General features: G+C 40.8%; 2 protein-coding genes across 2 annotated transcripts in view; both read left to right on the plus strand.

Annotated features, from left to right (window-relative positions):
• The window catches only part of vldlr (very low density lipoprotein receptor), a 38,540-nt gene extending 23,098 nt beyond the window's left edge, over positions 1–15,442 (plus strand). The window contains 10 exon segments of the mRNA XM_020601062.1: positions 1–151; positions 796–1,020; positions 1,105–1,223; positions 1,922–2,061; positions 3,282–3,423; positions 4,147–4,296; positions 9,310–9,369; positions 12,471–12,548; positions 13,057–13,226; positions 14,523–15,442. Of these exon segments, the coding sequence (XP_020456718.1) occupies positions 1–151; positions 796–1,020; positions 1,105–1,223; positions 1,922–2,061; positions 3,282–3,423; positions 4,147–4,296; positions 9,310–9,369; positions 12,471–12,548; positions 13,057–13,226; positions 14,523–14,558 (1,271 nt within the window). The 3' untranslated portion in view covers positions 14,559–15,442.
• A 1,732-nt stretch (positions 15,443–17,174) lies between these two features.
• Positions 17,175–24,103, plus strand: LOC109960766 (potassium voltage-gated channel subfamily V member 2-like). The gene is made up of 9 exons (XM_020601107.1): positions 17,175–17,189; positions 17,485–17,619; positions 18,336–18,514; positions 19,749–19,920; positions 20,324–20,515; positions 20,828–21,082; positions 21,216–21,332; positions 21,588–21,713; positions 22,603–24,103. Exons 1-9 carry the CDS (start codon positions 17,175–17,177, stop codon positions 22,843–22,845), a joined length of 1,434 nt encoding a protein of 477 aa, XP_020456763.1. The 3' UTR covers positions 22,846–24,103.
• The last annotated feature ends 173 nt before the right edge of the window (positions 24,104–24,276 follow it).

The raw sequence follows: 24,276 nt of genomic DNA on the forward strand, positions 1-24,276 counted from the left end.
TCACTAACCGTCGTGACATCCGTCGTTTGGGTCTAGAGAGGAAGGAGTACACTCAAATTGTGGAGCAGCAGAGGAACGCAGTTGCTCTGGATGCAGACTTTGACCGACAGATGATTTTCTGGGCTGACCTGGGTCATAAGGCCATATACAGGTGGATTACACACAACAGCCACACAGAAGCATGTAAAAAACAAAAAAAAATCTGATTTGACAGTTCAATGTATTTTCTAACATGATAGAAACATAGTGGCCATGTGAATGCATTTAAATCTACATAATCGGAACAAACGCCTGCTCTCTGGAAACTTTAGTGTGGTCTTTGCTTTAAGATGTCTACCAACCTTGATGTATCCTAGGTGTTTGCCTAGGTGGTTTTTTTTTTTTTTTGGCTTTGGTTTAGCCCATCTGTATACACAGTGGTAATGCGGCTCTGCGGGTGTCATTGTTATGAGGGTCAGTAATGCTGAGCATTGACACCAGAGTAGCATAAATGGAATGAACATTCACTGATGTGAGGCATCGGTGTTTGTTTTCAGAGACCTGTCAGTCAGCAAGTTGATCATATCAGGCTGTCTTGTTTACAAGGCTGGATATTAAGATATTTCCTGTGGGGAAAATTTGGGAGCCTTCTTGGCAGACGATTTAAGTCTTCAAATTTATGTCAGCCTACATATAATTTTGTGTGTAGAGGCTTTATTTCAAAGAACTAGCAAATAACACTTGTAATCTTAATGTAAAATAGGATGGACAGTACTTGCTTTTGAGTGACATCGTCTGTTCCTTTTGTCCTCTCAGCACTGTGCTTGACAAACGAGGGGACACTACCACTCACAGCAAAGTGATAGATGACGTTCAGACTCCTGTGGGAATCGCTGTGGACTGGATCTATAAAAACCTGTACTGGTCTGATCTTGGCACAAAAACGATATCTGTAGGAAATTTCAATGGAACCAAACGGAAAGTTCTGTTCAACAGAGACCTCAAAGAACCAGCCTCCATTGCTGTGGATCCACTGTCTGGGTGGGTGCAATGTTTGTGTTTTGATGCTGTTGAATGAGAACCTTGTCACTCCACTCAATGTACATTTGTGTGTTGGTCCTGTAGGTTTCTGTACTGGTCTGACTGGGGTGAGCCTGCCAGGATTGAGAAGTCTGGCATGAATGGAGTGGACAGACAGGTTCTGGTGGCAACAGACATCCAGTGGCCTAATGGAATCACTTTGGGTATGAACACATGCACACAGGAACCAATGAGTCATCTTTTTCCATACAATCACTATCTTTTCCTCACTGCTGATCCTTAAGTGAAAATGAAAACTCACCCAAAAACAAGATGTCAGGCAGCTCCAGATGACATCCTCTGTCTGTGGGTGGTTTCAGTTCTCAAATAAGTTAACAGCAGGAAACACTTCAGCAACCAATAAAATAAAGTTTGTTTTTCTGGATCAAGAAGGGGCATTGCCCATATATTACAAAATGTACATGAATTCACTGAAGGTTCCCAGAGAAAATTTCAAATTGTTAAATTCCAGTATATTAAACGCCAAAGAATTAAACTTCTAGCTTTTATTTCTTGAAGTAGCATTTTGTTAGTCCATTGTTATATTTAGCAATGAAAAGTGACTCCTGAACCCAAGGACCTACGAAAGTTTGAATGTGACCCAAGATGAAAAATACAGCCTCAGCACTTGATCATTATTAAATTGATTCATTTTACGACTAAGGTAACAAGTGTTTACATTTTATAAATCTCAAGTGCCTGACCAGATCATCATCAAAGGTTTTTTGGTTTTTCTCTTCCTGTATTTACAACCTCTACAGTAGCAAAACCATCGATTTGTCATTGGCTCTGCACTCTATCTTCCTGTGCTCTGTGTCACCTTGTTTAATTTTCTAATCCCCTGTTTCTTTGTTTCTCCCAGATCTGATCAAAGGCAGGTTGTACTGGGTTGATTCTAAGCTTCACATGCTCTGTAGCGTCGACCTGAATGGAGACAACAGGAAAAAAATACTGCAATCTTCAGATTACTTGGCTCACCCCTTTGCTCTCACTGTTTTTGAGGTACTAAATCTATATTTCAAATGGTCCCCCCCGTCTCTGAAAATCAAGGTGGACCCATTAAATGGTGTAGTGTATCAAAATGTTTTTTGACAGTTTAATTTTCTGGTTGAAGTGAAGTTTATGTGCTGTTTAGAAAATGGTAAAATGCCATTATGTCCAAGGTGACTTCCATTACAACAGTCTAAAACCCCAAAAATATTCAGTTGACTGTCATGTACGACAGGTATTGATTGCTAGAGCAGCAACAATGAGTCAAAGTATGAATAATATTTTGAACTTAACAGGTACAAAGTGAGTACCACACAGGTGCTCTTGGTGTTCAGATGCAGGAATAGTGCTGTTCTGACTTTTAGAAATGTGCATATATATATATTGAACATTACACTTGTGGTTTAAGAAAATCCACTTTTTTTTTTTAAATCAGAGCAACTTAATGTATATATGCATTGATGGGTTTTCTGGTGAACTTTAATTTTGTGTTGCCAAACATTTGATGGTGAACATTACAAATATTAGTCTGTGAAATCAAATTACATCTGAGAAGCATTATTTGCCTAATTAATAGTTCAGAGGAAATTACTTGATACCCTACATTTATTTAAAATGTTACCAGCAAAATTGCCTTTAACCTAAAAAAAAAATCTGCTATTGTAGTTGTCAGTCCCCCCCCCTCCCCTCTGGTATTTAAACTCGCTGATGGGCTTTGCTAGGAAGTGAACCACTATGTAGAATCTCAGGCTCAGGTACACACCTCACAGCCAACAGAGTTTGGGTTTTTAGGGAGGGTGAAGAAATTGCACTGCTGTGAAGGAAGTGAGTGCACTAGATTTATAATGAGAAAGTACAAGCATCATTGTGAAATCGCTCAACCCTATATAGAACATATTATCCTGTGTTGTACAGTATTTATATACTACAGCTTGCCCACAACTGAAGATCTGAGCTAATCAATTAAATGTGTTAAAAAAAAAAAGCCCCCCAATCCTTTCAGAAACAAATATTGGTGCACTCCTGCCAAATCTCTTAAGGCAAATTGCAAGAAGAAAAATGATGGGCTGATCATGGCAGCAGTTTGATCTTGTATTGAGATGCTTCAGCAGACTTTTTTTAAGATTGGTTCCATTAAATATTGTTCCTGAAGGACAAGAATGAACAGCATAGCTATTCAAGTTTTAACTGTTAATAGAAAAAGGAACTGGATATTTCTGTTTTTTCTCCAGGATCGGGTTTTCTGGACAGATGGTGAAAATGAAGCTATCTATGGTGCAAACAAGTTCACAGGCTCTGATGTGGTGATACTGGCCAGCAACCTGAACGACCCCCAGGACATTATAGTGTACCATGAGCTGATCCAGCTGTCGGGTAAGAACCTGCTGCAAGTGTGTCAAGGCAGGGGAAACGAACAGAGGCTGGTGCAACAGATGCACATCAACAGTTGCTGACTATAGTGTAGTAGGTTTCAGGTTTCCACAGAGTGCAGCAGCAGAGGAATCAATCGCATAAAAGTTTTCAGGTTCCCTGTAGCTAAAAGCAGCTTTACCCTGTTTGGCTCTAACCTGAGGTTCTACCAACAGATGGCATTTAAAGAGCCTGCGGCATGATTTTCCTTGTTTTCTGACTTGTCTATAATGTTACAACAGCAAATTATCATCTTAGACATGACACTGGGTTTGTACACCTTGCAAACTCTCGCAAGACTTTTCTTTAAGCAACAAAATTTTATGATGGTCTAAGGATCTCCTTGAATGGGCATAAAATCCCGGCCATTGCTGGAGAACTTGCTATGTCTGCATTATGCCGGTTAAAATATGGGGTTTCTCAATTACCTGCTTTGTTTAGATGTTACCTCTTTTCATAGGTACATATACAGCTGTTTATCTATAGAAGAGAAATTCATATTGATGTGGTTTGTTGTGCTGGCCACTTGTGAAACAATACCGGCAGCAGGAGTTCATGAACTGTCCTCATTTCAACGAAGAGGTTGTTTTTGGCTCTGATTCTGACACGATTACAAGTATTTGAAGTTATTACGGGTGACAAGCTAATCTGTTTTGACTGAGCACAGCTGGTGACTCTTGTGTGCAGGTACTAACTGGTGCACAGAGAGAGGTGAAAATGGTGGCTGTAGCTACATGTGCCTGCCTGCGCCACAAATCAACAAACACTCCCCCAAATACACCTGTGTTTGTCCAGAGGGACAAGAGCTGGCTGGTGATGGCTTACGCTGCAGACCTGGTGAGTCACTGCACCACAGTGGAACATTTTTTTTGTTTTTGGCAACTAATTCATGTTTACCACATTTTGCCAAGTTTGGGGGGCGGGGGGCATCTTTACCTAGGATATTGATGCTCCAGAAAGAATTGACAATTTAGGCAAAAATAATGCAAATATTCTGAGGAAAAGGATGGTTTAAACTTCAAGTAAATGCTGGCAGTAAAACAGCTGAGTGGCTTTAATTCTCTCGATGCCTTCAAGCCAGTGCAGATGGCGTCATGGGAGACTTGTATGGTAGGGTGAAATGCAAACAATATCATTGCACAGACAGGACCTGTTAAACCACTAAATGGGTGGCAAGCCTCTGTCTGCTGCTGGTGCTTGTGTGCATTTCACTTTTCTGTACAAATGGTGCATCTTCTCTGCTTAATCTTATTTGTTAAATGTGCCTCTTTAAATAACTGATTAAAAAAAAGATGGCTAAAGGGAGCAGGGCTCTTGCAGATGATCCTTCAAAACGCATCCAGTTGTACTGTAATTAAATCTGTTAAACTGGCTTGGAGTTTTGTCACTCCTCCCCTTTTCTTCTGCTTCTCACTACTCAAGCATGTTTCCTTTTGTTGCCTCATTCTTGTTTTCTGTCTATGCCAGGCACAAACACAGCTGTCTGTTTTTGTAGATTGAAGAGTAGCTGGGTAGTTGTTTTGTTCTGGTTTTTCAGCACCTCTTTGCCAAGTCTCACATCCTCTTGTTTGAAAGTGTCTTCATCCTGACAGCTGAATTCACTTCTCAAGGTGGATCTTTCAGTCATTCTTGGCCTCTGAGCACTATATTGGCACAAACTTCTAATGGTACTGTGATGAAGGTGAATTTGATCTTGATTTTTCAGATGCAGTCAATGATTTGTTTTATGGGACCCCCAATCTCAGTGAGAATAAGTGGTTTTTTTTTTTAACTCTTTGTTTGGGCAAATGTCTTCACCTCAATTGGTGCAAATTCTCATTCACTCAACTTTTCACTGACTTCATATGAAAATGGTTTCTAGTAAGACTTGCTAGTTCAAAATGTCTTCAAACACTTGATAAATTTTAAATATTTTGCTTGCTGTAGGTAAATACAAAGGACCTGGAGCCTTTAGTTCAAAAGTAACCATGTTTTACTTGTGTAATGAGTTTTAGTATGACTGAATTAAGTCAAAGTACAGCCTTGGCCTGCATAATGCTCTTTGCTGTGGAAAGGTTACTGAAGAAGGCTTCTGATCTGTGGGGCTGTCTCACAGATTAGCCTTTTCACACTGAAGCAGCATCAGCTAGGACACTGACAGCTGAATTGAGCACACACTCTTCTAATTGGACTCAAAACTCTGTAGACCTACTGTAGACAGTGGTATACACAGAGTGCTCGAACATCTCCCTGACAACTGCAGTGCCGTCCTCTTGCCGCCTCAATGAAAGTCTGTCTTGTTATCCTGTTCTGTTCTCTTTGAGGCTTCCCTGTACTTGCCCCTATTCAGTGAGTTGGAGGGTTTCCCCCCCTTTAGCATTTCTTGACATTTTTTCACAGCTTCTCTTCCTCCTTTATCTAACCGGTGTTGCTGCTTCACATTTGTTTTGTTTCATGTACTATATCTTTGACATGGACATATTTGGATCTTATTACATGAAACAATCTAGTTGTTGGCTTTTTAACAATTTTCCTCAAATATACCTAGAGATCAGGAGTGACCGGCCAGTCACTATCTGATTCTGTGCTGGTCAGACTTAAAGGCACAACAGTTCATGTTGCGAATGCAGTGGCACAGACAAGGGTGTGTGAGGTGCTACACCTTGAGTGAGACTTGCACTTATCTATACCAGGTGCATGTTCACTCACACTGGAAGTGCTTGGTGTACAAAAAGTACACAGCGGAGCCCACAGACACACCTTTAATAGTATGCAAGGAGGGAATTGCTGAATTCACATGAAGTGCATGTATATCTATAGTGTATCAAACCCGCCGCAAATGTAAATGACACGCTTCAAAAAGAGTTGTGTGCTTGGTATGACTGAAGTAAGAGGCATTCTTCTGTTTATATCTGAAGTACAAATATTGCACTTCAATTTAGTTGGTTTGTAAAAGAATACATTTTTAATAAGTTACAAAAAAGTCTGCTGTTGGTTATATTTGGTAGAGTAGGTACTTTATTGATCCCACAGTGGGGAAATGTCTGTTACAACAGCAATAGAGAACAACCAACACCATAAGAACAGAACTTCATAGAAACGTGGAAAAGAACACAACTAGGACACAGCTGCTGTAACTTGCTGCCACTCTGCGCAATAAAAAGTTGCATAAAGGCAACAAAGCATTAGGACTGATGATGCACAAGGATTATAAAAGTGAAATCAGCAGGTCAGACTTAAAAATCAGAATCTGCCAAGAAAATTGCAATCAGTGCATCTGTAATTGAATGGTGCAAGTACCTATGCATAACCAGCAAAAGTACTGCATAACCTTATTCAATAAGTGGATTTGGACTTGATCCCATTGCAGAGTACATGCTGCTGCGACTTAGTTGTGAACGAATGGTCAAGGTTGACCTCAGATTTGCAGATTGCCATTTATGACACATCTGACCAAAGACCACACCTGAGGGGAGTGCTTTAAATGTGAATTTTCATTTTGTATACTGTCTAATAGTGAATTACTCACAGCACCTCCAGCTCTGATTACATTCCAGTGGCCCTGTCTGAAAGTGCTAATCTACTTAACTGAGGTTTAATGAAGAGTCCAAACAGATGCAAGCATGAATCTACTGAAGAGAAATTCAACTGTTTGTGAATAGAGCATGCAGATCTAATTTGGCACTGATAAATTAGAAATTACAACAATTTGCTCATCTTTATGCAGTTATTGGCATACAGTAAATGACGTCTGGTAGTTCTGGGACTAATAGAATTTTCAGGTGACTGTTAGCTGAAATGAATTCTGGCGGAACTGATGTACCAGGCAACATGTTTACTTAGAGGCTTGTGGCATGGGTTGTAGCAGGCCAGCTGGTATTTTTGTTCCAAGTTTAGTGTTGACATTACTGTTTTTAAAAGATCATTCTGTATTTACAACCTTAGGTGTAGTTTGGTGATAAAACAGAATTTGTGGTGAGATGTAATCCTTCAAATATGTGGATAATGGCACACTTGTAAACACATTCTTGGTGTTCTCATTGATGATGCACACAATTGAAGAAATGACAAAAAGTTTAAGTTGCTTTGTTTCTCTCATCAGAGTAATTGGTTTGTTGGTGTGCTAATCTGCCATTTTCAGATAAACACCCCTCAGTTATGTTGGAAAGGTGTGGGAGCAGATGTCTGTAATCTATAGCTGTTCTTTGAACTTATTGAAAAATTCAGAGCATTGGGTTGTGGGACCAGTCTGATCATATAGTATGGTGAGAAATGGACTGCACCAGTCTGCCAGCTCTGCAGTAGCTTGTACAGCCTGCCTGCTGTACTACAGAAATGTTAATTGCCTTCATAAAGTGAACATCCCTCAGCTCGACGCACCACCTCACAGGCTGTTTAGGAACCTGGACCTGCCTCCAGGCTCTCCACAGCTGCTGTGATGACTGAATGTACCACCCAGACTGCCAAGATGGATGCAGTGTGTGTTTTTTTTGTTTTGTTTTTGGTTTTCTGCAGCTTTTATCTCAGACTGCATACTGTTGGACTGTGTGCATGAAGGTTTAGGGAGTGTTTCTGAGCATGTAAATGCATGCCCACCTGGAGTGACTGGTTTGTATGTGTATGTCTACATAGTGCAAGTGCTTCTGCCTTTGTTTAATCTACTTTTGGGCATGTTTGGGTTCTCATGTCTTTATATGGATGTTTCTGGTACCATTTAAATTTGAGAACACAGTAAAAGGGATGCCTGTCACACAATGAATGCTCCTCATTGGTCTGCAACTAAAGGGCCATTTTGATCTTTACTAAACCTCAAGCTAATGTATTTATCGTATTTCACAGCTGTACCATATAGGAACTATAGGGCATTGTGTGGTTGCAGCTTTGACTGGCTCTAAGCTTGTTAGAAAAGTAATCAATGCTCTTCACTTCAGGTTGAACCTGAAAATGCCACAGGGGGATTCATGTAACAGTACTTGGATGGAATGAGAGAAGTTCAGTCCTTCAAACGAGAAACTCTATTTAGTTCCATAACTTGCCATAAAGGAACACAAAGTAGCATTTTAGACATCACTCAAATTTCCCTGTTTTACAGGGCTGCAGCAATAGACTTTAAATTTTTTTTTCAGTGGTTGAATAAAATATCCAAAATTTCTTTTTGAGATGAAAATTACCTTTTCTCCTAACAGTCCCAGACCTTAAATATCATTCTTGTATAATCAAAAAAAAAAAAACCCTAAAGCTCTACTACATATAGTATGTTGAGGTTTATGTATAGCTTCCTATGAGATGTATTCCTTTAGTGATCTAACTTATAATTTTGGCAATGGAATAAGCTGCAGATACAAGGACTGAAAACTGCTTTAGACTGCATTTGTGTGTAATGTTTTGTTTGGCATGATGTGACTTCATTTCTACCTCCTACACAGCAGACCTAAAGGCCCTGTGATTTCCGAGTAAACGCCTTGCTGTCTGTACAGGTATTGATTGTCCCTTGCTGCAGCTGTCCTTCTTGGTTGTATAGATGCTGATAGTGATGTCCTGATTGTGTTATGCTATAGCTTCATAAATTGCTTCTGAGCATTGTCCCTTCCTTCCCCAGCATTTGAGTGAATGTTATGTTAAAGCAGGAGAAGATGTAATGCTGCTGCTGTACACTATAGATGGTGTTATGACTGTTTTGTCTGGTCTTAGCTTTTTTTTTTTTTTTTTTTCTTGCAGGTGCTTGTCATTTAGTGAGCATTTGTTGCCTAACTCGGTCTCCTGAGAGCAGGTTTATTTTCAGAGGCCTACTTGCATATGTGCAGTATAAAAACGAGACCACTTCGGTAGCTTGATGTTGTCAAAAGCATGATTCTTGGCTCTCTCTGACAGACCCTTCTACCAGAGGTCCCTCAAAGGATGATGAAAAAGCTCTAATAAAGCCACCCCCAGGTAAAAACCGTCGGCCATCATATTTTCTGCTGCTTGTCTCTGGAATGATTGACTTTAAAACATGCTGGGCTTTGTTCAGAGGCTGTTTTTTAAACCAGGGAACATCTGTCTCAAGTGCTTTGGCTGCAGAAGTGGTTGCAGTGTTTTTGCCCAATCAAGCTCCTCCAAAAATTGTAAAACTGCTTTTGTCTATGGGATGGCTTTCCTGTCTAGCTGTGGCTGTACTAATGACTTCTATCTGTGCTTTGGTGTTTCTTGGCTGTGATCCACACTTGTATGTGGCAGATTGGTGCCTTTCAGATAAGATTTAAGGCAGTTTATTGCTGCTTAATTCATAACAAGTAGCCTGAGGTTTTAAAAGTTCAGTTCCACCCCAGCTGTCTGTGTAGTCTCCTTTGCTATATTTAGGCCTGACATTTCTGCTAGTCATACTTGAGCATAACAAACTACTGCAGTAGTTGCTAAATTTATTTACCTTTTGAACAAAGTGATGTACATTAAATTGCTTGGAAAATCACAACTACTGTACATCTATGGTTAAAGTGCAGGCAAACGCATGGCAGCTAATGCAGTGCAACCCTTCATGGTGCGGATTGACCGGAAATGTGGGCTTATAGACACTGGGCTTAAGATGTCTCCCATGTCCCTTTGTCAGAAATCACTCCCTTGTTGGCTCATTGATTACTACGGTATGAGACACTTGGTAGTTGGTGAGCGGTAAACTGCAATTTCAGATCTTACTCCTCTTGTACTAAGGTTACAATGTAGTTGCAGTAGGCTCTTAACAGATGTATTGCCTCTTGAAAGTGAACTTGGGTTTTGTGATGTGAACTTGGAAGTACTGGCCCTCAGTTTCTTGCATGTCTCGTATCTGTTGTGCCAGGGAGTTGCCTCCCCCCCCCCCCACACACACACACACACACACACACACACACACACACACACACACACACACACACACACACACACACACACACACACTTGTTCCTGCTCAGTACTTGGTCTAGTTTAACTTACCTGTGTGTTGTCTCATGGTTCAGATGTCTGGCAGGATGAAGACTCAAGTCTCCTCTGCCAGGGTGTTGTGCATTTATTGTTCTGTGTTGGTATTGAATTATGTGCTATGGAAGATCATCTGGACATTGAACCACAGTTCAGCATAACCGGAGTACAACTCGAGCAGCACCTAGTGGCAGAAACAAGGAAGTATCCCAAAACATCCACAATCTGTATCTGAAAGTTTCACTTAAAAAATATATGGGGACAATGTGATTGTTTCTGTACACACAGAATTGTAATCCCAGATGTCTTGGTTGTGCAAGAGAAGTAGCGGATATCAGCAAGTCTGAAATGCACTTATTTTTCTAAGTGATCTTTTTTGGGATCACACAAAGAATTGATGCCTATCCTGGAGGTTAAAAGTCCAAACTTCATCCATACTTTCAATAGGAATCTGTTCTTTCCACAAACACAAAATACAGATTAGTGTAGGGGCTGTAAAGTACTAAAATGCCTAAAAACTTAAAGGGCAAACCTGGTTGTGAGATGCATCTTGGATGCACTGGAATGCATTGTCTGACAATTTGGGTCTTTCAACATCAGACCAAGTGACCCAGGCAGCATTGATGGTCTCTGCTTGCATCCCAGTAGCAACAAGTCACAGATCTGCCCTTTTGTGGCTTTGGTGATGGCACATGTGCACCCCTTTTTGCTGCTCCAGTGATTCTGAGCTCTCAGCTGTCATGATGGGGCTGTGGAAAGCAGGCATAGTCTGTGTTAGACTGAGATGGACTTCTTCCTAGGGTGTTATTTAATGACTGACTTCTTCTGCCTTAAGCACCTGGTCATGGTGCCAGTTGGGGGACCCATCTCCCAGCAAATTGGGGGTGGGAGGGTTTATCAGTCTTGCCCCAAATATGGAGGTTTGTAGAGCTTGGCAAGTTGCCATAGACCACTTGGACCAGGAAACTGAGTCTGCATTCTTAGCAACAATCTTTTCAAAAGACTAAAGCCACAAATGAACTATTAAATACCTTTTTATTTAAAGCTGGCTATGTCAGGGAGCTTCATTTTTGTCCAAAAACTATAAAACAGTGAATCACTGTGCTGTGTTCCTTCACCATCATGAGCAGACAGGTTTATTTTGACTCTGTTCTATATACTACTTCTGGAAATATCACAAGCACACCAACTGTTAATACACAGCTGAAAATGCAACTAGTAACACTTGTTAAAACTAATGTCCAGCTTTTTTTTTAGGAAATTTCCTGTTTGGTTGGCTAGCTTTAAAAAAAAAAAAAAATCATAACAGATTAAGATATGATGCACTATATCACTAATGGTTCAAATATGGCAATCACACAGTAATCCTACAGATAATTGCCACAGACATGGAACGAAATTGAGGGATGGATGATTTGTCTTCACATACAACTTGTTAAAATATAATGGCTTTAGAGTAGGCGCCTACAGCTATGCTAACAGCTCTGGGGTTGGACCCACTAGAATTTATGTAGTAGCACTTTCCTTGAAGTTCTTTATTGTGACATTGTTGGAGTTACCCCAACCCTTGTTCCTATTCCCAGAGAGGCAGTCGAGGAGGCATGTTTGGCAGCAGAGCACACTGGAGTTATATAAACCCTGTATTTTTCTCTTTGTGCTGAAGCCTCAGTTGCTACTTTCAGCCGAGCTGTTTACCAGTCATGTCAGTCACTTGCTCCTGACACTTAAACACTCTGGGCTGCTTCATAAACACAGTGAGTCTCTAATGTTCTTGGAAGCAAACTAAAGCAACTCTTTACACACGGTTGCAGCAAAGCTGAACATTAATTTTTGAAAGTTTGGAACCAAACTGCCAAATTCACAATTTACTGACTCGTCATGGTAGGCAGTGTCTTATAATTTGGAAGGATGGCCAGTAGCTTGTAATTCTTATAAAGGCCAGACTGGCATCAGCAAACTAACTCAAATGTACCAAATGAGTCAGATGGTATGTTGTGCTTATGCAACTAGTGTTTGTACCCAAAGTCTTTGTGCCCCCCTCCACTCTGAAACGCCTTGTGTGGCTCTTGTTCTTTTCAGCATCTTGTTTTGTCTTCCAGAAGCCAATGTGAGCACATCAATCCAGGTGAATTCCACAGCCAGAGGGTCTGCTGCTGCTTGGGCCATACTGCCTGTCTGTGAGTAGAAATCACACATAAGGAGTCTGATGTACTGTACAGGCTGTGGCTTGTAAACCTCAAAATGATACTTATGAGTGCACAAAGTTTATTAAAAGCAACGTGTTCCTGAAAGGGGGACCAAATACCAGAAATCAAGATCCTGATGCTACTGAAGAAGTCTTGCTGAAGTCTCTTTACAGTAAAACCTGGACTGCAATGAAAACTAACATCCTAGCTTGAAATGCAGTTAAGGAAATTTAACTGGATGCACTTTTTAGCTGCATCCAGTTAAAACTGTTTTCAATCCAGTTGATGGTATAAGAGAAAGTGTGAACAAAGGAGTACAAAATCTAAAACGGGTGGCTTAGAGCAACAGATTTAGAGGTAATTGAGGAAGTGATTTGTTTGAGGGCACAAACTTTGAATTAAGATGCCTGACTTCCCCCAAATGAAAAATGCACATTTTATAATCATGACCCTTCACTTGGTATGCTGACTTACTGATGTCTTACTATTTCCTTCTCAGTGCTGCTGGCAATGGCAGCAGCAGGTGGGTACCTTATGTGGAGAAACTGGCGGCTGAAGAACCAGAAGAGCATGAATTTTGATAACCCTGTTTACCTAAAGACCACAGAGGAAGACCTGAACATTGACATCACCCGACATGGCGCAAATGTAGGACACACCTATCCTGCGGTAAGTAAATGGCCAAAGAGCAGAGGGCATCCTGGGTAGGAGAACATCAGCCAATGATCTGGAGGCTGCAGTCACACACTATACTCCTAATCATAGGTTTCTCACCTCTTGGTGCTTACAGAAAGCTTTTGTTGACGATTAAAACGATTTGTTACTTTAGAGCTTCTGAACAACTATGCAGCTTAAATAAGTTCACCCTGACCCAGTTAATGCCCTCTTTCACCCTGACCTTTAGTAATGGTGGCCTTTAGTAATCCTTGGTGCATTGCTGGCCAGCCACATCTTTATTACGTGACGGATTAACATAAGCCTGGAGAGTCACAGGATGAACATGACCCTCAGCTGCAGCAATTGCTTCTCTGCATTCAGACAGGGAGGAACCAAAAAGGCAAAATGGAATCAATCTTTACTGGCCAAGCATGATTAGAAACCAAAGGAATTTGACTCTGGGACAGAGGCTTTGTAAGGTAACAAAACTGTATTCAAAATGTGCAGTCAGTAGGAAAATGTGAGAAGATGATGATAAAGTCCAGATGTTTCTGTTCTATATGAATTATTTGGTCAGCTAAGTGTTGCAGCACCTGGCTGGCACAGGCCTAAGGGATGTAAAACGACCAGGATAAATGAGGATAACTCCTGAAGTGAATAAAATGGTTTGCAGTTAATGAATTGTGCCTCTAAGTTCATGTTACAAGTTCTCCCTAACATTGACATCTTTACACCAACATTTATGTAGAAGCAGATTCCACCTCCTGGATAACTCATTACGCTGTCTGCTCTGTGGATCTAGAACTCCAGCAGATGTATTGCACTGTCCAAGACTGACCTGCTGAGCCAAGTCTCCATGACAGAGAGCAGCAGAATGTTGGTCTGATTAATGAGCAGTTCCTTCACTTTATTGGCTAGTGAATGGAAATTTGCTAGGTGGATAGGCAAGAGCATTGTCCGGGTCCCTCACTGCTGTAGCTTAACTAGTGTGCCTGTGCACTTGCTAGCATCTTCTCCAGGTACCATAGAGAGCTGCTGCACCTCCCACCAAAATGTCTCCTTTTGTCATTTGGAAAAGGAGTGCTCTGAGTCCTCCATCTTGGGGGCGGAAGGTGATAACAGCTGCAGCAGAACTCCACCTAAAATAATATAACCATTTTTAGTCATTCATCAAGGTAATGAGCTTCAGACATGTTGGTCCTTTTTGGTTTTCTAATTTGTGTTGTCTTAATTCTAAGCTTGGCTAATCATGTTTCTACTGTACAGAACAAACTTAACATTTCTCTCTCTCCCTCTTTCTGTCTCCAGATTTCAATAGTGAGCACAGAAGATGATCTGTCCTGATCTAGTGGTTTCTTACGGCAGCCCATAGTGTCACACGGTGTTCATGCCGATGGTTCTCCATAGCAGCAGCCTTTAGAGTACGACCACATGCCTTCTGAAGTGCATTATGCCATTATCTGTGGTGAGGATGACTGGAGGAAATGTTATTTATTATAGGAATACTACAATGATTTGTCACTTTTTATTCAGTATTATGAATTTTTTTTTTCCTTTTTGGGGGGCTCTCCCAAGGAAGGGGTCAACAGTCTTCACAACAGGTGAAAAACGGCTTTTTTTTTTTTTTTCTTTTATAGCCTTGTATGGCACAGACAGATCGACTCTGCTGGGCAGGATCTGAGCTGTCAGTATCCAACACATTGGGTTCAAGGCTCTATTTCTTTACTCCTCTGAATAGGCTCAGATGTGTGAATATTTATGTACGATCATGTTTGGGCTGCAGTATGTTAAAGATGTAAGTTTTCCTTAATTTTTGTGGGTTGTTTCCTACAACAAGCAGCTTTCATTATTATTGAAGTGGTACAAGTATCACAATGGTTGGCATTTGTAAAACATTGTACATATGGACCCATCCCTCAGACATGACTGTCAATCAGGACTCTCCAATGCACTTTGAACAAATGTTGTGTAAATAAGATTGTATACATTTGACTTGAGAAATTTTTTGCTATGGTTGGGCATTGTACCAGGGTTGGATCAGATGTATTTAACATGAAATAAAAACACAAACTGACTTTGGTAAAACTATTTTGTATGTTTGTGTGCTGTTGCTGTGAACATTTTCTAGCATTGTACAGTGAGGGGAACACAAACTTAACAGCTGTGTATCTGTGAAGAAACAATTTGCAAATCCAGAAATAAAACCTAATCTACAACATTGTTCAAAACTGTGCCCTGTCTTGATTACACATTTGAGATGTGCAAATGCATTATGTAGCTAAAACCCCTTTCAGACACCTGGCCAAATGCTTTTTGTGCATTTTGGTCCAAGGCTGATTTTCATTGTCAAGCATGTGATTACTGCACGATTGGTGTCTTCACAAATGGATGAGGGAATGGTAATAAATTGGAGTTCTGGACTAATTCAAACGGATATGAAACAAATGGATGAGGGAATGGTAATAAATCAGAGTTCTGGACTAATTCAAACGTTTATGATGGAACCATTCCAAGAGGGTTTACTGTGGTATCCAGATAAGGGAAATGATTTGGTGTGAAACCTACATGGGTTATACTGAAACCACTCCTTGCCTTCTGTATCAGTTTAATCTTGCTGCCTCTGTCTCATCTGCCGGATCATGGCAACTGGGGATAAACAGGAGTAGGTGGGTTTGTGACATTGGCAAAGTGAGTAAAGATGAGGTAACGGCCTTAGGTCAGTGTAATTGGAACAAATCTGGCTCAATGTGTTCATTATTCTGGTGAAGGATTAACCTCACCAATCTGAGTTATCAAATGTATTGAAGCGCTAGGATTAAGGCAGATGTCGGATGTAAAGGACAGGCTTCTGTTGCAGTCTGCATCTAAAAAATACTTGGTTGTACATTTAAACCCAAGTTTGTTTGTTTTTTATTTTAGAAATTTACATTAACTGACCTAACCCAAATTTCCCAAACTGACAGGATAATCTTCAGTTTATGATGTCTTAAAGTTTTTAAGCTGACTTCAGTGGTTTCTACTTCATGAAAAGAACTAGATCTTAACTTGATACTAAGGTTAACCCTAACCTTAGAAGCCACCTGATCTTTATCTTTAAGACAAAATATCTCCAAAGAAATTCCTATGGGTATAAGTTTCAGGATTTTTTTTTTTTTTTCGGTAGAATGCAACTTTTGCCATGCATTGTGGATTGTAAAGTCTGTACTTTAGTCTGGGCTGAAATATCAAAATTTGTGAATTTGAATTTTGTCATGTCTACATACAGATACTGAACAGGAAGGACTGGAATGGACCATCAGCAGCTTGTCAGCGTTGTTACTAAGAGCATAATTAGCGTGTAGTTCAAAGTACCAGCAAGAAGGTTCTGGTTTGAGCCTGAGCTGAACAGGTGCCTTTCTGTGTTGATTGGTGACTCTAAATTGCCTGTAGGAGTGTGTGTGGTTGTCATCCCTGTGATAGACTGGTGACTGTCCAGGCTGTGACCCTCTCAGGATAAGTGGTATAGATGATGGATGGATGGATGTTGAGCTCTAGTTTATCAGAATTGTAGTTGGCAAGAGGAAAGGGGGAGAGAGAGATCACGAGATGGAAGGGGATAATAGTATTTAAAACCTTAAGCACCCAGCTGCAATACACAGCAAGTCACTTCCTACCTCATTACTGTGGGTGTCTCCACTTCTGTCACAGCTGAGTCAGTGTGTGTGCTGTGTGTGTGTGTTTATCATATGCATATCTGCTCATTTGGGCTGTGTGATTCTGGATTTGTGTTATGTGCAAGATGCCAACTGTGTGTGTGTATGTGCATTAGTTGTCTCTCTATGCAAGTTAATGAATTTTAGATTTCAAAAACGTACAGCAATGAGCATGTTGACTCACCTCAGAGCCTGTAGCAGGCGTTTGTTGGACTCAAGCCATCAAGGAACCGAATGAAAATCTGGACTTCATCTGCACCTTTCAGAAATGAACTCCGTGCAGGTCAGACACTTTATTCATGTTTTGTTTTCTCATTTGTCTGTTTTAAAGTGTTAAAATGAAATACAGAAAAGTTATGTTTGCACCATGTTTGATTACAGCTGTATCTACAATAGGAGATTGAAATTCCTGAGAAACTGTCACTTCTAATTTTTAACAATTTCAGTTTTTTTTCCATTTTATGTTAAGTATTTGCTTTTTAAATATATTCCTAGTTTTTAATTATGCTTAGTTCCATATTGTATAAAAGGTTAAAATAAAAAATAATCAAAATAAAGCTTTTGTTTTATTTGTAAAGGACCTAGGCAGAGACATCTATGATCTTTATGCGGAGTATGAAGACGAGGAGGAGGATCAATTCCAGGTGTCTCCCTCCCACCTGCTGTTCTCTCCGACCAAACATTGCAGTCTCAACATCAACGTAGGAGGAACGGTAACTTCACTGAACTTCTGCAGACATACTGCTTCAGTAGATTAGCATGTTCAAGCCCAGGCTGATATCACCTTTTTATTATTAGATATGAAGGACTTGACTGGAATAGCTGGAAGTGAGTTACTAAGTCCCTCATTCACATGTAGCAGACTGCGGATTGTTCACCTGGAGGAGCTGTTCAGACATTGTCAGATCAGTCCTACAGCTGGAAACCAGCACCACCTGTAGTCGACCTGCAGATGTACAGTAGATATGTGGATTTCACCTCCAACAGGCACAGAGGGAGGAAAGCTGCTGCAGTTTGTGGCCAGTGAGCTGGTGTTTCTTTTGCAGAAATGAAAGTGTAATTGAACTCAGTAAACTAATTCACTAATTTTGTAAAGGTTTTAGCTGTTTTTCTCATTCATGAAGCAAAAATATCAAACATGTTTCTAGCTAACGTTTCTCAATGCTGTTTTGTAGGGAATACTTTTAAGGCTACTAGGTTGTTTGTGAGTCTTTTATAGACTGTACCACTATAATAGATAAAATATCAACAGATTAAGATATGATGCAAATAACTTAATCACAGCCTTGGTCACAGATATATTAAATAGCCTATGTTAGATCGACATTCCAAAAGCCTTTTACATTTTCAATATGGTTCAAATTCTCTTGCTACAATTTATTTTGTTCTTACTGTATGTTTACCTTATTCTCTTCTACCTCTTCTCCAGGTGTACCGCCTTCCCTACAGGTTAGCTGCCAAGTACCCTAAAACACGGATCGGCCGGTTGGCCACGTGCACAGACCATAGCCTGAAGTTGGACCTGTGTGATGACTACATTGTCCAGAGCAACGAGTTCTTCTTTGATCGAGATCCCAGAATCTTCCACAACATCTTCAACTTTTACAGGTGAGATATAACTCCAATCAAATCAAAATCTATTTATATAGCCATATAAAATAACTTGTTGACCAAAGTACTTCACACAGGCTACATAAAAATAAAGAGAGAGACGATAAAACTAAATAGGTTTTAAGCAGATCTAATAGTAATAGGTAAACTGTTCCATAGTTTTGTGGCCATTACAACAAAAGCACGATCACTCCAGCACTTGCAACTATTCCTCAGTGCATCTTAAAAGAAACTGATTTGATGACCGAAGGGATCCAACTGGCTTGTGCCAGTTCAATGAGGTGAGAAAAGGTCAATCCGTTATGTGCCTTGAAAACAAGTAAGTTAAAATCCTAAAATGTATTGGAAGCCAGAGGAGAAAAGCCAGAACAGGAGTTCTGTGGCCATGCTTACGAGTATTTGTCAGCAGAGCAACTGCGTTTTGAAACAGTTGGTGACATGAAAGGGAAGACTGATTAATTCCGGAGTATAGTGCATTGCAATAATCGAATCTAGAGCTAATGAAAGTATGGATTGCTATTTCAAAATCAGTAAAAGAAACGACTCGACTTTGTTTAACAATCTCGGCTGGAAAAAGCTTGAATCACTGAATCGATCTGTTTATAAATTTTCATTTCAGTATCAAATAACACCCCCATATTTATTACCGTGGGTTTTAGGTGCAGGGGCTAAAATCAAGATCAAGGTCAGTTATAGGACCTTAGTTACCAAACAGCACACACTTTGTTTTATTTTCATTAAGATGTAAAATATTTAAAGCCAGCCACATTCTGATGTCCCTCAAACAGTGACTGTAGTGAAGTACCTCTTCTACTGTAGATCTTAAAGTTAAATACATTTGAATGTCATCTGCATAACAATGGAAAGTGAAACCCATATTTTTCTAAGATAGACCCCAGTGGAAGTATATACAATGAGAAAAGAGCTCTGCCAAGAACTGACTCCTGGGGGACCCAACAGGAGAGAGGGACAGCATAAGATGAACACTCACCAGTGTTTACTGTAAAAGTCCTATTAGTCAAATATGACTGAAACCATTTAGGAGCAATACCTTGAATCCCTACACACTGAGCCAGAGGTCTAAAAGCTGGATTTATAACGCCAAAGATGAATCATTTCAGAAACAGACCACACACTTGTGCAGTCAAAGGTCTACACAGTGACTTCACCTCTTTTTGTCCGTTTGGAATAATTCTGGACACCATTCCCTTGTTTGTGTCCTCTCCATCAGAACTGGATTGTTGTGGATTAAAGATGAGCTGTGCCCTCACAACTTCCTGGAGGAGATTAACTACTGGGGCATCCGAATCAAAAACAGTCCACACTGCTGCCGCATCTCCTTTGAAGAGAGGCAGGACGAGCTGAATGAGCAGCTGAAAATACAGAGGCAGCTGATGGCAGAGGTGGGTTGGCTGTGTGCACTTTACATTTTTGTAAGGAATGTAGAGAAGCATGCAGAGGAGCACTGAATCAGTAATGACCTGTGCAGACTTGTCATCAGAACAAGTGGTGATCTGGTGAATGGCTCTTTTCATAGAGGAGAAACAACCAAATGCAGAGTGATAATTGACCTGGTTTACAGATGTCTCCGTGGACTATGGAGAAAATGCTATTTGGATGATGGGAGGTTTTTTTTTTTTTGATGATTTAGTTTTATTCTTTTTTAACATATGTAGCTTTTACTCATTGTGTTCTTACAACCTGAAATGTTATATTTGTTAGAAAAGAACTAAATATGGCCACTTTTTTGCCAGAAAAATGTTTCCTGTTTCTATTGTGAGTCAGTTTCTTTCCTGTGTCCTTCAGATGGAGATGGAAGAGACCGAGCTGTTATTTCATGACATGGCCTTTGGGGAGACCCGGAGGAAAATCTGGAACCTGATGGAGAAGCCGTTCTCCTCTGTCACCGCCAAGCTGATGGGGGTTGCCGCCTCCGTCTTCGTGCTGGTCTCTCTGGTTGCCATGACGCTCAACACCGTAGAGGAGATGCAGTACAAGGTGTGTTTACAGTACACCTAGAAGTAAAATGTGTACTGTGCAGATTACTTCAAGTCTTCATTTGAATCTGATGTTTACCATGCTTTGGAAAATGGCAAGCATAGGGGATATGTTTGCTCAAATGATTATTATGCAAAATGGTCCTTTAATGTTAACAGTCACTGGAAAACAAGTGAGTAGACTAGAAGCGGACCTGGGCCAGTTTTTGCCGCACACAGTAAAACCAGTAATGCCATCAGTGCTGATGTGGAGTCATAAATCCATCAAGCAAAGCAGGATTTCTGTTTTTTTTTTTTTTTTTTCCTATTCCAGACCGCGTCGGGCCAGCCCAGTGGTAGATGCTATGGCGAGTACGTTGAGACATTCTGCATCTTTTTCTTTACCCTGGAGTACCTGCTGCGCCTGGTGTCCACCCCTGACCTAAAAAGTTTTGGACGCAGCATGCTGAACGCCGTCGACCTGATCGCCATCCTGCCGCACTACCTGCAGATGATCCTGGAGCATTTCCAGAATGAGGACATACACTTGTATTCAGGCGACATCGAGACTGTAGCTCGTGTTGGAAAGGTGGGAAACAGGATGCAGTGGGGGTTGATGGGAGAGGATATGATTAGAAACAGACAACTCCACATTAGGGTGAAACCATTACATTAGATTGATTTGTCTCACATAAGTATTAGCCCTTTTTTTTCCTCTGTAGGTGGGTCAGGTTTTGAGGATCATGCGTCTGATGCGAATCTTCAGAATCTTGAAGCTGGCTCGTCACTCAACAGGCCTCAGAGCCTTCGGCTTTACACTGAGACGGTGCTACCAGCAGGTCAGACACTGAACCTGCAGCTTATGGCATATTATCCATTTATAACAAATTAATTATAATTATTCACTTCTGTTTTCATACTTGGGCTCATCCAGGTGTTTACAAATCTAATGAGAATTTGATACATAGAAGAAGAAATGTTCACAGTACATGGATGCATGTTGGCATAATGATTCTAAGACGTGCGCATGTCACAGCTATGAGCAAAATAGGGACAAAACTTGAGGACAAAATACAATGTGTTTGTCTGTGCAGGTGGGCTGTTTACTGCTCTTCATCAGCATGGGGATCTTCATGTTCTCAGCCATGGTGTACACTGTGGAGCATGACGTTTCCAACACTAACTTCACCTCCATGCCACATGCATGGTGGTGGGCCACTGTGAGTCTATATGTACACACAAACATTCATACAGTTTGTTTTCTATTTCTTCTCCAACCTGTTCTGTCATCTGTCTGGTACCCACAGTAAAATCTCTCTAATGGCTCTGCACCCATCACTTTCAGCTAGAAGCAGTCTTTTTTATTTCAGCTGTCTAAACACTAAACACCCTTCACCAGTGAGTTTTGTCCAAACACAGTTTTAACAATGCATCTCCACAGGCTGCACGTGTGTCCTTTAGGGGGCAAATTAAATCCAAATTATCCTTGGATAACACCAGTCTTCTTGGGAATGTACTGTTTTGCACAACATAAACAACTCCAAAGAACTCCAAAATAGGCTCCTTTACTGATCACAGCAGAAGAATCTTCATATAAATGGACAGTAATTGTGGAGAAACTCAGTAAGTTTCTCCTCCAAACTTACCTCAGTTGTTATTGTAGTTTATTTACTTCACATCTACATATACTTGTCGTAGTACATTCATGAAATCCTCTCTTACAAAAAAAACAAAAAAAATAGTGTTTGAAAAAGCCTCTAATAAAATCACTGGTGCATCGAGTCTATTTCTGGTGCTTCAAGATTAGCTACCAGATATAGACAGTGAGGCCACAATTGCTGTATGATCCCCCCCTCCCCTCTATCTAGTGTTTATGTTGCTTTTCTATGAGAAGCATCCAGGACTGTCTCCCACACAGTGCATCATTTTGTCAGTTTCATAATTTATTAACCTTTTCTGCATATTTACTGAATAAAACACTGTAAAAGTTGTTATAGATATTAAGCAAATAAAACCAATGTAAGCCCAATATTTTAACTTGTTCTCAGCATCTTTTTTTAGAGTGTTTATTGTCAGTATCCTTCATTCTGTGTCACTTTCAATCTTCAGGTGAGTATTTCCACGGTGGGTTATGGTGACATGCTTCCAGAGACCAACTTAGGCCGTATCTTCGCCTTCGCCTGCATCGCCTTCGGCATCATCCTCAACAGCATGCCCATTTCTATCCTCTACAACAAGTTCTCCGAGTACTACACCAAGCTCAAGTCCCATGAGTGCACTGCCATCAGCAGGGCCCGTGAGAAGATGCACTTCACCAGAAGGGCAGCAAAAAAAGCTGGCTGGGTACTGTGAGGATGCCATTCAGCAAAGGACGTCCCAGCTGTATTGAGCTATGTTTTAGATTTCTGAAACGACAGTAAGATCAGTCTGGAAAATGAACATCCTGAGAGAAGCCTTTCTGACCATGGATATGCTGAACAGTCCTTTCAGAGGCTTGTTGATGGCATCACAGGATCCTATGCTGGGTTTTTTTCAGTGGAATGGACACTGAAACTGCCACTTTGTGGAGTAATGGAGCTGGAAATAAACTGGACATTCTTGTACACTGCTGACTTTTCCCATTCATATCTTGTGACATAACTAGCCTGCAGGAATCACGGTGGTTGCATTGTTCTTTAGGGGGATATTTAGTTTCGTTCCCTTTTATCCATCTTCTACACCCATATATTCCTGTTAAACTTACCCCAGCATGCACTGGGAGAAAGGCTGGGAAACTCCACCTTTTTATTATGTCACCATAAAGCAAGCAGTACGGTTTCTGTCCTGGCCATAGGGCAGTGGACTGGGTTCTCACACTTGCACGGTTACTGCAGAGGTCATAGGAGTTTGCCAGTCCAGTCTACATGTGTTTTGTAAACTTAGGGAAGGCCTACTTGTATCCTTCAGTGGGTCTTTGAGGTATTGCAGTAATGTGGGGTTGCAGCACCATTACTATTCTACATAGCCAGAGTTGTCTGTATTCTCGACATGAAGTCAAAATGTGTACCTGTGATATTGGCCTCTGCTAAAATTGGCCCTTGTCTCTGATCCTGTTTGTGATTTTGGTGGACAGGATCCTGAGGTGCAGTCGAGGGGACGACTGCGTTCAGTTTGAGGACCTCAGAATCGCTTCTCTGCTTTTTGCAGAGGATGTGGTTCTGTTCATTTCATCACCGGCGACACACACTGGGGTTGTTTGCAGCTGAGTGTGAAGCAGATGGGATGAGATCCAACACCACATAGCCCGAGGCCATGGTTCTCTGTCAGAAACCGCATTGGTTAGTGAGTTGGTGCCCTAAACGAAGAAGTTTAAGTACATCAGGATGACTGACTCCAGCTAAGCAGTGGAAAAAACAGAGATGGATTAACTCCATTTATCTGCTTCAGTTTCAGTGTCCTGGTATTGTTCCTACTGGCTCACTGCTACACCGGCCCACTGGGACAGCACAGAGCAATTGTTAATGTTATTAGTAACACCTGTGCTTTTTGAATAGTAACAAGTCCAAATGTCTGCTGTGGAATAGGACTATAGCAGGTTGTCCAGGTGTGTGTGACAGATATCGTGAATGAGCTGTGTGGGGGACATTAGTTAATAAGGTAGATGTGTGTTTGAATTAGTGCGAGTACACCAAGACTGAGCACTGACATCAGTTACACAGATGAGGTGGTGCTGTGTGGTGTGTGTTCTTCCGCTGTGATAGGAAAATTACAGGTCATTACAAATGTTTTTATTTGTCATTTCTA

This window comes from Monopterus albus, unplaced genomic scaffold (assembly GCF_001952655.1).
Source record: "Monopterus albus unplaced genomic scaffold, M_albus_1.0 scaffold50.1, whole genome shotgun sequence".
NCBI classification, from domain to species: domain Eukaryota; kingdom Metazoa; phylum Chordata; class Actinopteri; order Synbranchiformes; family Synbranchidae; genus Monopterus; species Monopterus albus.

What these genes read in the sequence shown, in the direction of transcription:
- LOC109960766 (XM_020601107.1), top strand. An exon ending in AACATCTTCAACTTTTACAG is followed by an intron (nt 18,515 to 19,748) that starts GTGAGATATAAC and finishes CCTCTCCATCAG; the next exon opens with AACTGGATTGTTGTGGATTA. An exon ending in ATGCATGGTGGTGGGCCACT is followed by an intron (nt 21,714 to 22,602) that starts GTGAGTCTATAT and finishes TTCAATCTTCAG; the next exon opens with GTGAGTATTTCCACGGTGGG.